General features: G+C 40.5%; 1 protein-coding gene across 1 annotated transcript in view; it reads left to right on the forward strand.

The window, feature by feature from the left end:
* The window catches only part of PTPN1 (protein tyrosine phosphatase non-receptor type 1), an 83,632-nt gene extending 71,518 nt beyond the window's left edge, over positions 1–12,114 (forward strand). Inside the window, exons 6-9 of the mRNA XM_066626159.1 lie at positions 1,186–1,395; positions 3,199–3,360; positions 4,170–4,405; positions 8,422–12,114. Coding sequence (XP_066482256.1) covers positions 1,186–1,395; positions 3,199–3,360; positions 4,170–4,405; positions 8,422–8,611 — 798 coding nt within the window. The 3' untranslated portion in view covers positions 8,612–12,114. The remainder of the gene's footprint in view (positions 1–1,185; positions 1,396–3,198; positions 3,361–4,169; positions 4,406–8,421) is intronic.

Raw genomic sequence — 12,114 nt, forward strand, 5'->3', positions numbered from 1 at the left:
TTATGTGACATCTTTCCCCCACTTCAGTTAGGTTTATTGTTGGCATCCTTCAGTCTCGGAAGACTATGGTATTGCACTCTGAATGGTGGTTCTGGAACAGAGTGTTCTCTCCAGTGCGCGAAGCCTGGGTAAAGTAGGATAGACTGTTTCCCATGCAGCAAATCCCCCCTCTTCACGTCGCTGAAATGGTTCAATGGAAAGGCAGAGGCCAATATGGTCGGTTCCAGCGGTGTCACAGGAGTTGCCAGAACGTGACTGTGTTCAGCCATGAAGTGCCTCAGGGACTCCGGCTCTGGATTTTGCCTCAAGGTTGACTCCTGATGCCTCTTCCATAACTGGATGTAGCCACAAGGCAGTGGAGATTTGGGATCAGAGTTTTCCTTCTCTCAGATGAGCTGCCTTCCCAGGCTAACGTCCTATCTACCCAGTGGCTGTTAGTTGCCTCTTACAACAAGTACAGCCAAACTGAAGACCTATTCTTAATGTATTAGCATCTCTGGCTCTGTGTATTTGCATCTCCTTCCCTTCTTTGTGCATGGAAGGAGATGGGCAGCCCAGTTCTAAACCCAGTGGCACCCAGATCTTCAGCAGCGCTAATATGACGACCACTGGATCCTATCAGCGCCAGGCTAGCACCAGGATTCCCCTCTGGTAAGGGAGTGTTTGCTTGGGTAATGCAGCCGCAGCGCCAATGGATCTGCTTGAATCTGCACCCACTTTTCAGTAGACTCGAGGAAGCCTGTATTGGGCTGCCTAGGCCTGGACAGAGGTTAGGATTCAGCACAGAGGCTGCTGCTGTCCCTGCACCCCTCCTAGATCCGACCCTCCCTCTGCTCCATTCCGCCCACTTCCCCCCACCCCAAGAGGTCTTCTGCCAGCAGGTACGTGAGGAGCGTCAGTCGCCACGCAATGCTGAGACCCAGCACTGAGTGGAGCTGCCCAGCACCAGCAGCCCCTCCTCCCCAGGTACCACAGTCATGTCTTATGCTTGTGACACCCAGCACTAGCAACCTTGTTTTATAAGTTTGTTCAGCAGGTATAATTGTACTCTAAGCTTTTTTAAAAAAAAAAAAATTTAAATGTGTACACTTAATGCTTAATTACTGAAGTAGTGTCACAGCTGTAACCAAAATCTGTGTGATTCTTCACAAAGCCTCCAGTGACAACACTTTTTGTATTCTACAGACCCATGAAACTCGAGAAATTCTGCACTTTCATTATACAACGTGGCCTGACTTTGGAGTCCCCGAGTCTCCAGCTTCATTCCTCAACTTCCTGTTCAAAGTGAGAGAATCGGGGTCACTGACTCCTGAACATGGACCCATTGTAGTGCATTGCAGCGCGGGAATTGGGAGATCAGGAACTTTCTGTTTGGTTGATACTTGTCTCCTCTTGGTAAGGACTTCTTGCTTGTAGCTAAATACAAAGGAAGCAGTTGCAAAACATTTTGTTTTAGTACAGTAAGAGTGGCTTGGTTTGAGTAGAGTAACAGCTGAAATAACTTTTGGAAATGTTGTCAAGCCATTTGTGTAGAAGCAGTGCATGGCCTCTTTTCAAACTTTGCCAAATTTTTAGTTCAAGCACTTGCTAGGATGGCAACAGTCTTCCTGTGATTGAGGACCATTCACCAGGCACTTAAACCTGATATGCCATATAGGTGCATGCCACATGGTGGCCCATATTTATGACTGACCAATTCACATGAATCTTGGAAGGGGAGCTCCACAAGGAGTAACATGCACAAACCATTAAAAACTGCTGATAAATCTTTTGAGTTAAAAAAAAAATCCCATCCTTCAGTACTGTGTTCCTACTTCAAAGCTAGAACAGCTTTGTCTTTTGTTAGCTGGTGGCACCCACTCATCCCCACACCCGCCCTTTGTCTTGTTTTAATAAATGTGTTTGTCATTCACAGTAGAATTGTAAAAATGCTCAGTTTTATACTCTCAGTTCTAGGTACTTGTTCAGACTTTTTGCAACTATTTTGAATAGCCATTTAAAGCCTTTAGAGTTTTGTTTGGGCGTTCTCCTTGTTGCCACATCTGTAAGCGGGGAACAATCTCATTTTATTTTTCTCCTCCTACACTCCAGTCCTAAAGTATGCTTTTTTGGATGTTAATCTAGTTGCTTTTAAGAAAATTTATTTGTAGAGGATTCTAGTCTTAATTTAAATTGAGCACAGTGATGTTGATTGGCTATCCTGTGCTGTGGCTAGATCTGTGTGTTTTCATCTCAAAACACACATCTCATTTCAAAGCTGGCATGTAATTTGGACCTGATATGTAACATTGTATCTGGAAAATCTTTTTCCAAGGATTCTGGCTTGTATGGCTATGGGGGTGAACTTCTAAATGGCTGGTGAAACCTAAAAAGTCATTGGGTAGCTGATTAGAATTTCAGGGTGCTTTCATGTTCTACGAGCTCTTTTGCCCTTTCCTTATGGCTGTCAAAAGCAAAATAAATTATGTAAAATAACCAACTTGCTCAGATTTGTTCATGTTGCAAAATTTTGCTTTTCTGGTTGCAAATATGTATATTCTTCCTTTGGCCCAAGACTTAGACTTAAAATAAAAGTTAAAATACACAGTTAAGTACTCCTTTCAAAAAATGGTACAGAAACAGTATAGAAGTCAGTACCGATCTCCTACTAAGTCCTCCACCATTAGCCTGACAGAACTAGACTTTTAATTCCCTCTTGAAGATCAGATGGAATGGAGTAGTCCAGACATACAGTAGGAGGCAGTTCCAGCGCTTGGGGGCTCCCAGTGTGAAAAGTTCCTGACCCACATATGTATCACTCACGTATGTATCAGCAAGCAGCAGCACATGGAACAAAACAAGCTGAGTTGACTTTCAGCAGTACATGGTGTATTGCATGCAGAATTGTGGCTTCTGAATTTTGGGTAGCATCAGGTTGTTCCGTATCCAAGATATATTGTGAGTTCAGTTAAGACAAAAATGTACATTTTCTCAGTGGGGAGGGGGAGATCACTGAGATGGGCATCGGAGGGGATGGGGAAGCACCAAATAATGACTTGCCTACAGTGTTAAAATTTTAGAACCAAGTGTGATGAGTAAAACAGTTCCTAGGCATTTCTCAGGGTTTGGTACAAGCTACTTCAATTATTCTGCAAATGAAAAGTTGTATCTTTGGACGGAATTTGAAGCACAGACTGAATGTTGCCTTTTTCTGTTCAGATGGACAAAAGGAAAGACCCTTCTTCTGTCGACATTAAGCAGGTTCTTTTAGAAATGAGGAAGTACAGAATGGGGCTCATACAAACAGCAGACCAACTTCGTTTCTCTTATTTGGCTGTCATAGAAGGTGCAAAATTTATTATGGGAGATTCTTCTGTGCAGGTGGGTGTTATTAGCTTCATATCAGATATGACTTCGGTTGGTTTAATCCTTGTGGAAGATCGGTATTGTTGTTTGCAATATCTTATATACTGTTTTCAACCAAAAAAAAATTCACAAAGCAGTTTACATAACAAATGAAATTGGAAGGTGGTTTGCAGTCCAAAAGGGACTCTTTTTTTTCTTTTTTTAAAGGACCATTTCAGCAAGGGCCACTGGAAAACTTAATATGCTGAAACGAACAGGAGCAGTTCTCCCCAGTTAAATATAAGAGTACCATCACTTATGCCTCTTAGCCCAGTTAGCAGGGTTTGTATGCAAATTCACAGGGCTAGAGGGGATTCATAAGTGATTAAAATCCAGCTGTTTCCACTAAAACAGGGCTGTCCAGATAGTAACCAGCAACAAATTAACTTAAACCAGATTATAGGATGCCCTGTGTTTGGTTGCCAGCTCCTAATCCTGAGACTGTTGCTTCACAATTCTGGACCAGGAAAATGTTACATAGAAATAGAGGTTCCTGCTCTGGTGCTGCAGTGGCTCGTGTTCCTGCTCTCTTCCTCCTTTATCTTGAAACAAGCAGGGCTCCAGCAGGGAGAATTTTACAGAGTAATAATCTGCCCCTCTAGGAACATTGCCATGGTTACTTAAGCGCTGTAAGCAGCACTTACAAATTGCAGTAACTTCTTTTTTTTCTTGAAAACGTTGACATCCTAAATAAATTTCCAATCTTTGGGGACATCCAGGAAAACTTGGTTTTTGCAGTGCTTGTCATTTTGCAGAGGTTTAATAAGTCCCTTTGTCCATTGAAGGAGCAATGGAAAGAGCAGTCAAATGAAGACTTGGAGCCACCACCAGAACATACTCCCCCGCCACCAAGACCACCCAAACGAACATCAGAAATGAATAATGGGAGGGTGCCCGAACACATAGAATTTTTTCCAAAGCATCATGTGACTGAGGCGGAGATCAAATGTGCAATCAGCCCTAATGTGGAGAAGGTGCCTGATGGCAGAGCTTGCCCAGCTGAGCTACTGGACACAGAGAGGTAATGTCAACAAGGACTCTATTAGAAAACCTAGCAGGGTCTCACTGGCTGTGCAGTTGGCAGGATTTATGGATTATGTAGCATCCTTTTCCCAAATTACTGTCACTGACTTGTTTCCTTTCCAACATTTTTACAAAAGTAGGAAAGAGTCATTGTGGTTTAGATACCAGTACATAAAATGGGGATTTAGAGGAAGGGGACAAAAGCTTTCAAGAAGTGTCCCTTTATGCATTTTACTTATGCTTCTACTATAAGAAAAATATGTGTGGGAAAGGAAAGGGGGCTCATCGTTTTCAAAGTAAACAATTAAAAAAATTGTGATGGATAAAGTAATGTTGTTACTTCTATGCTTCAAACCATCCACAGTCATCTTAATAAACAAAGATTCAATTGCGATTCCTTACTAAAGCATGCGGACAGTATACAGATAGTCTTTATGCCCTGACCAAGTTATGAATGCATCATTCTTAAAGAAATCAGAACAGTTTTGAAAGTAGCTAATCACATTTTTCCATGCCTTTTGAAATCTTCTAGAAATAGAAAATGCTGAAAACTCCTTTTAAAAAATAGGTCAGTTCATATAAGACATTGAAGGGCCAGTGCTTGCTGCTTAAATATGCATTTTTGGAAAAGTGACTATCTTTAATCACGGCACTAGATAAGAATGAGGCTGTCACTTATTCAGGAGCATATGCTTTACAGTGGAACTGAAACACTGTCAGGGAAGAGCTACGTGTTGTTCATGGTTTAGAGGTAGTCTCCAAAAAGAAACATGGAAAAGCACAGGATGTGTCATTCCACCTTCAGGGCCCAGTCCTATCTACCTTTCCAGTGAGGATGCAGCCATGCCAACTAGGTGTGCTCTGCATTCTGCAGTGGGGGCTGGGGAGGACGGAGTCACAGAAGCATTCCCCTGGTAAGGGAACAAATGTTCCCTTAACTTGAGGCTGCATTGCAGCTGCATTAGTGCTGGAAAGTTGGATAGGATTGGTTGCTTAAAGGCTGTTGCAAAATATCAAAGGAGCAGTTTAGCACACAGTTTAGAGATAGCGAAAGACTTTCCCACTCTTAGAAGAGGCTTGACATCAAAATGCTTTTGAGGGATGTTCCCTCTCTGTACAAACTAAAAGCTCCAGAAACCGAGCACACCACTTTTTAGTAGTGTGTGAGAGAAGTGACGTGTGCCTCTGAACACTAGATGTCAGTGCTGCTCCATGAGTAAATGTGCCCTGCTATCTCCTGTCCAGATTCAACAATGCTGGTCATTTTTGTCTAGAACCAAAAATACATAACTCAGTTTCATACTTACAAGTGTAGAATAGCACCTCTTATTTTGAACAAATTTTTACACTAGTTACTAGCATTTGTAATACATTTTGTTTTTCTAGGTGCTTTTTTTCTTTACTTAGATTTGGGTACTGCTTCGTAGTAGAGTTCCCTGAGAGGTTCACAATAAAATATGGAATTAAAGCAGAATGCTTTCTTCTTTTATTCTCACTGCCCTTAGCATTATTTACCTGTATAGTTTTAAAGGTTTTTTTAGGTATTGGTTGTGATGAACCATGTGAGCTTGTTGAGCAAGTCTATACCATTATGCTGTTGTCTGCCATGATGACATCACCAGTGTCAGCATTATTTTATTTCTGAGAGAGAGCTGTGGATCATCACAACCAATAGTACAGTAGATAAGTGACAGCAAGGTTTGTGAAAGTGGAGGAAAACGTTGCTCATAAGAAGCAACTAAGAGAACAGCATTAAAACAGTGTGACTATCCAGTGAGGCAGCTGTTGATTGTTTTCAGTAGCTTGGTTATATTTAATGTGTTACTTCTAAGAAAATATTCAGATTAGTGAATTATTTGGCACAATCCTATTTTTAGTCATGAGAACACATTCAGTAATGAAAAGCGCAAGGACTGCTTAGCATGTTCCCGTGTATTTTCAGCAGGGTCTCTTGGAAGGCTACTTGATCATGTCAGTCTTAATATTTGTTTTGGGGATCAAGAATCCCCAAATGCGTGCTTCAAGATTGTCCCTTTTTTTTGGTTCATATATTGGAGGCTTCCATATGCATTGGCTCTTGAGTCCCTAGATGGAAAAAGGAACATTTGCAAAAACCAGTGAAGCAGGAAGAGCAAGCCCGTTCCACAAAATTAAATACAAGGTCAAAGTAAAAAGAGCAAGAGAAATTCTAATTGGTCTTGTGGCAGTCATTAGATGTAATTGGTGTGACTGTTTGTGTTAACCATTTATTGTTTAATGAGACAGGCTTTCAGGGCCAGGATTCCCAGCTTCGAGCACAAGCCAAATAAAGCAGTTCTTTCTGTCACACAAAGGAGCTGAGGAGTATAGATAGAAATGGGAAATGATTTCATCAAGGCCATACCCTAAGGACTAGTGGCTCTGTCCTCTGAATACTACCTGTCCTTTTCTTGACTCAAACATAGCTTCCCAATTGACAAGTCATTTTCACTGTATTGCCTTTTGATGAAATTGTTCCTTTTTATCCTTCAAAGCTTTTCCAGCCCATATGCCTTCAGTGCTCTTAAAGGCAGCTTTGCAACTGAACCAGGGTTCCATTTGCAGTCTCGCGTTCCATTTGGGCCAGATTACACTCTCTTATCAGTGCTACATTTATTTCAGCATTGTTACCACCACAGTTGACTAACTCCTGCACAAAGCAATATAATGACAGAAATGTGTGCATTAAGAAGTCCAACAATGGCATAAGAACATAAGAAGAGCCCTGCTGGATCAGGCCAAAGGCCCATCTAGTCCAGCTTCCTGTATCTCACAGTGGCCCACCAAATGCCCCAGGGAGCACACAAGATAACAGACACAACCTGCGTCCTGGCACCCTCCCCTGCCTCTGTCAGTCAGAGACAGATTGCCTCTAAAACCAAGAGCTTACACATACCTACTATGACTTGTAACCCATAATGAACTTTTCCTCCAGATATTTGTCCAATCCCCTCTTAAAGGCATCCAGGCAAGATGCCATCACTACTTCCTGTGGCAAAGAGTTCCACAAACTAATTACACGCTGGGTAAAGAAATATTTTCTTCTGTCTGTCCTAACCCTCCCAACACTCAACTTTCGTGGATGTCCTCTGGTTCTGGTGTTATGTGAGAGGGAAAAGAGCATCACTCTATCCACTCTGTCCATCCCCTGCATGATTTTGTATGTCTCAATCATGTCCCCCCTCAGGCGTTTCTTTTCTAGACTGAAGAGGCCCAAACGCTGTAGCCTTTCCTCATAGGGAAGGTGCCCCAACCCAGTAATCATTTTGGTTGCTCTCCTCTGCACCTTTGCCATCTCCACTATATCTTTTTGAGATGTGGCGACCAGAGCTGGACACAATACTCCAGGTGTGGCCTTACCATCGATTTGTACAACAGCATTACAATATTAGCTGTCTTATTCTCAATGCCTTTCCTAATGATCCCAAGCATGAAATTAGCCCTTACTGCTGCCGCATATTGGGTCGACACTTTTATCAAGCTGTCCACAAGGACCCCAAGATCTCTTTCCTGATCTGTCTCAGATCAGGCATACTGAACTATAAACAGTTTTTCAGGCTGAGTGCCATGTTTTTATAGTTCAGTATGGATTCCAGCTGTGAAAGCCTTAGCATGTCTACCAACAATGGCAGTTCACCATCTCAGGGACGCAAAACCTGGCAACTCTGTTCCCTTCTCGTCAGCCCTTGATCTTCTGCCTTGCTGCCTTCTCTGTCTGGGGCACTTCTTCCTTTGTATCCTACAAGCTGCTTCCTGTCCCCCACAAAGCCTTTCCTGAACCATTGGTAACTCATTTGTGTGCTTCCCTTGCCCTTGTAAGCCACCTGAAGAGGGACTGGGTCACTTAGATCTGTACCACATCTAGCGTACTTTTTCCAATACGATGCAATATCCATATCTGCCAACTGTTTACATATCCTGTCCCCATACTGTTGTAGTGCCGTTTTCTCAGATGGTGAGGAATTTGATATGGTGATATTTATTTTTATCCTTTAGCACTAGTCAAGACACTGAGCTTAGGAAGAGAACTGTTGACACTTCACCACACAGTGAAGAGCTGGTGAAGCCAGAAGAAGAGGATGATGAGAACATGATGACAACTTGGAAGCCGTTTCTGGTCAACATCTGTATGTTCACTGTCCTCACGGCAGGAGCATATCTCTGTTACAGGGTATGTTTTCATTGATGGACATGCCAGCGCTGGTACTGGAAACGCCTGTAACTTGACTGGTGTTTAACTTGTTTCTGTAAAAGAAAGCTCAAGGGGGCATCCAAGCCTTGTCCCAGTGGAAGTATACATTAAGTTTGAGAAGCTGGAACTTTGGTTAAGAGAAAATTGATGCACTAGGGTTTAATTTTAGCCCTATGGTCCCAAGAACATAATATTCTAATCTCAGGGCCTTAAGATATTCAGGAGTAAGCAGAGAATATGCCAAATAAGTCTTGTGTTTTTCATTATTTTTTCCTTATTTTTTTATCAAAATAATAAGAGTTTACAACATGTTGTTTTTTTAGTTTTTTAAAGCCAATTTTTGTTCTTTTGGTTGGTTTTTTCAGAAAAAGAAACTAGGCACAAGTGAAAATTGCTTGTATTCTCCAAGTGTTTTTAACCAAATACATGATTGGATTCCTTAAACACCACTGCACACCCATATCCATATATACACCCCCCCCCCCCGAAGAATGTACAACTTTTGAGCAAGGAGGCCTCCGTCTCACATGCCTTTTAAAGACTGAGGGCTCTCTACAGAACCACTTCTGCATAACCTCCATTAATTAATTTGGCTGCTTCTCAGTGAATGAATGGAGATTGTATAGTAGCACCCCTCCATCCCCAGGCCATCCAAGTACTATGGTATGGATCATTCCAGTCTTGATTTATCTCTTCTCAAACAGATTCATGCTTTCTTGACACTATTGTTTGTAATGGGCATCTGTTGTTGCTCAGGGCATCCCAGCAAGTCTAGTGCTACTATTTTTTTCTCTCCTTTTTCAAGAAAATGAACTATTTTTCTCCCCACCACCCTAATTGCAAGCCTTCCTTTGCACTCTATTTGAACTTATATGCCTACTGCATAGTATCATTTAAGCAAAAGCAAAAAGTTTTCTAGTCTCTCAGGTAGGGGCAGGGAAGTGCTACCAAGAGATGTCCACCAGCAATTACCAATTGTTTCAGAAAGCTGATTTTAAAAGGACCATTTTTAAGCCTCATCGTTGGGAATGTAAAAAGGCAATTCCACTCTAGACTTGCCATGTGAAGAATGTGATTTGTGTTCAAAGTAGAGCAAGAGGAGTTGGTTTTTTTTAACTCAGTACCGCAAAGAGCCATTGTGAATGTTTCTCATTAAATCCCAAGTACCTAATGTTGGGGGCAACTTCCTTTTTAGAGAAAACGTCAACAAAAGTGGCTCTCTAAGTTCACTAGTCATTTCTCAAGATGCGAGCTGCTATGTTGGTGATTTTTATTTTGTTAACTTTTTTAAAAAAATCAATATTGGCTTTTACTTGGTTGAAGATCATGTTGTTCAATAGCCAGGCTTAAGAGTCTGTGTCTAAATAGGGAACTGTTATCCTAGCTCAGAACACATATATGGTTTCTTCCTAGTTTCAGCAGATGATGAAGATTTTAAGGCTTTTTTTGTATAGCCTAGCTTAACTGTCCCTAGCTACTAAGAAAAGAGCAAAAAATTCCATCAATCATGTAAATTATTTTTTGATAGGATGATGATTTGACTTGGGTAGTAAGCCTAATTTTGTCAACCACTCTTTTTGTGAGCACCAGTAGTAATAGCAATCATTTATTTATCCATGTTGCAGAGAGACAAATTCATTCAGGTTGTAGCTGTTTAAAATTAAAACCATGACAATTATCTATAGTGAGATTAACCAGTGCTTTGAAAATTCCACATTCTAGTTTATATAGCACTTAACCACCATCCTCTTTTTTAAGTCTGTTACATTTACTACATATTTATTTCTGTTCTCCACAAGTCCTGCAGACTTTAGCTCTTTCTTTCCCCCTCCCCCAAATCAGTGAGGTGTGTGTTAAAGTTCTTGGGGGAAGATAAAAAGAGGTTGGATCAAGGGCTTTTTGAAAGTACAATAATAAAATCCTCAGGTAATACTGGGAATCTTACAAAAATGTTACCTGTAAGACTGATGGTCAGATGAGAATTTGAAAGAAGGAATATTGTGTTAAGCAGTCAATATTTAGTAGTAATATTGAAAACATTAAAAATACTGATATAAGTATAGAAAATGGTATAATATGACTCATCTGTGTATTTTAGGATACAGTATGTGATTGCTTTGTCCCCATCACAGTCTCATTCAGTAAGATATTGTTCGGAAGCAGCATTTGTACCCCCTTTTTATTCAAATGCATGTATAAAGTCTAAGTGTCCTGATCAAAAACCATGTGCTTGAAAGTTGAAAAGAACTTAGATTACTGCTTACTGATGTGCCCAGATTATACTTGCATGATCTGATCATTTAAATGGCTGTGGTTCCAAGGGTATTGCTGAAGTGTCTTCATTCAGCCCATAGATTGGTTGGTGTGTTCTCTTTTTTTAAAAAAAAGAAAAGAAAAACAAAAAACAGGTAACCTGTATCTTGCCTAATATTTGGCATGAGTTTCTATTCAGTTTTATACATACGCTGTGTAACCCAGTTGTGTACCACTCATTTCAGCTAACTATAGTATGGACATTCCAGAGTGTGTACAAAGCCATATTCACACCTTGCGTACACACACACACACGCAAAACACAAATAGTTTTCTGCAGCGAATAGCTGAAACCTGAAGTACTCTGATAACATTGAGCTGACTACCCAAAACCAGAAGGAAGCAGCTTCTTTGTAAAGGCCACCAAAACCAAAGTGACATCAAAAGTCTGTGCTTTGTTTTCTAGAGAACAAGGGAATTAAATAAATATATTCAGAGCTCTTGAAAATAACTGTGGACAGAATTGTAAAGTTGTTTCTTAGAGGAAAAAATTGAATTCAGAATGTGTCTCCTTAAAATCCACAGTGACTTGATTGTACTATACTTACAACTCTTCAGTCAGGAAGAACTAAAGATCTTTCCCACAATCCAGAGGTGGAAACTCATCAGCTCTGGTTAGCATGTCACTTTAGGCTAGCCAGTGTTACTATTTGCCTTTTTTACCTATTTGAACTCAAGAAAGACTTGTACTGTAGTGAAAAACACACAGTAGAATGTCCTAGTAAAGCCCAGTGAGGTGTGTATAAGGCTTATAATGCTGACCTGTAAGCATTTTGTTTTGATGTCCTGTATATGTATGTAGTAGTTTGGGTGTGTATATACAGTAGCATTTCAAAGTGGATGTATTGGTTAACCTATTCTTGGGGGGAAGTGGAAAAAAAAATCCATGTTTAAACTTGTTAGAAAGTTAGTAAGCTGCTCTGCTATATGCCTTAAGCAAATATTTACTCATCAGGTCTTTCTTTTTTACAGATTGCCATAGAAAACCTTTTTTTTAAAAAAAGTAAAATTTAAAAAAAAAAACCTAGCTAAATGTTTTGGTATAATACGTTTTCAGGTATATTGTCTTTTGTGTAAGGCACTGCAATGACCTCTGTTTCAGTAAAACTGTACAGTTTTTCAATTTCCCATACAGATTTTCAGTTTTCATTTTAGTTGCAACAATAAAACTCTTTTGTAAAGAA

The sequence above is a fragment of the Tiliqua scincoides genome, chromosome 4 (assembly GCF_035046505.1).
Source record: "Tiliqua scincoides isolate rTilSci1 chromosome 4, rTilSci1.hap2, whole genome shotgun sequence".
Lineage (NCBI taxonomy): Eukaryota > Metazoa > Chordata > Lepidosauria > Squamata > Scincidae > Tiliqua > Tiliqua scincoides.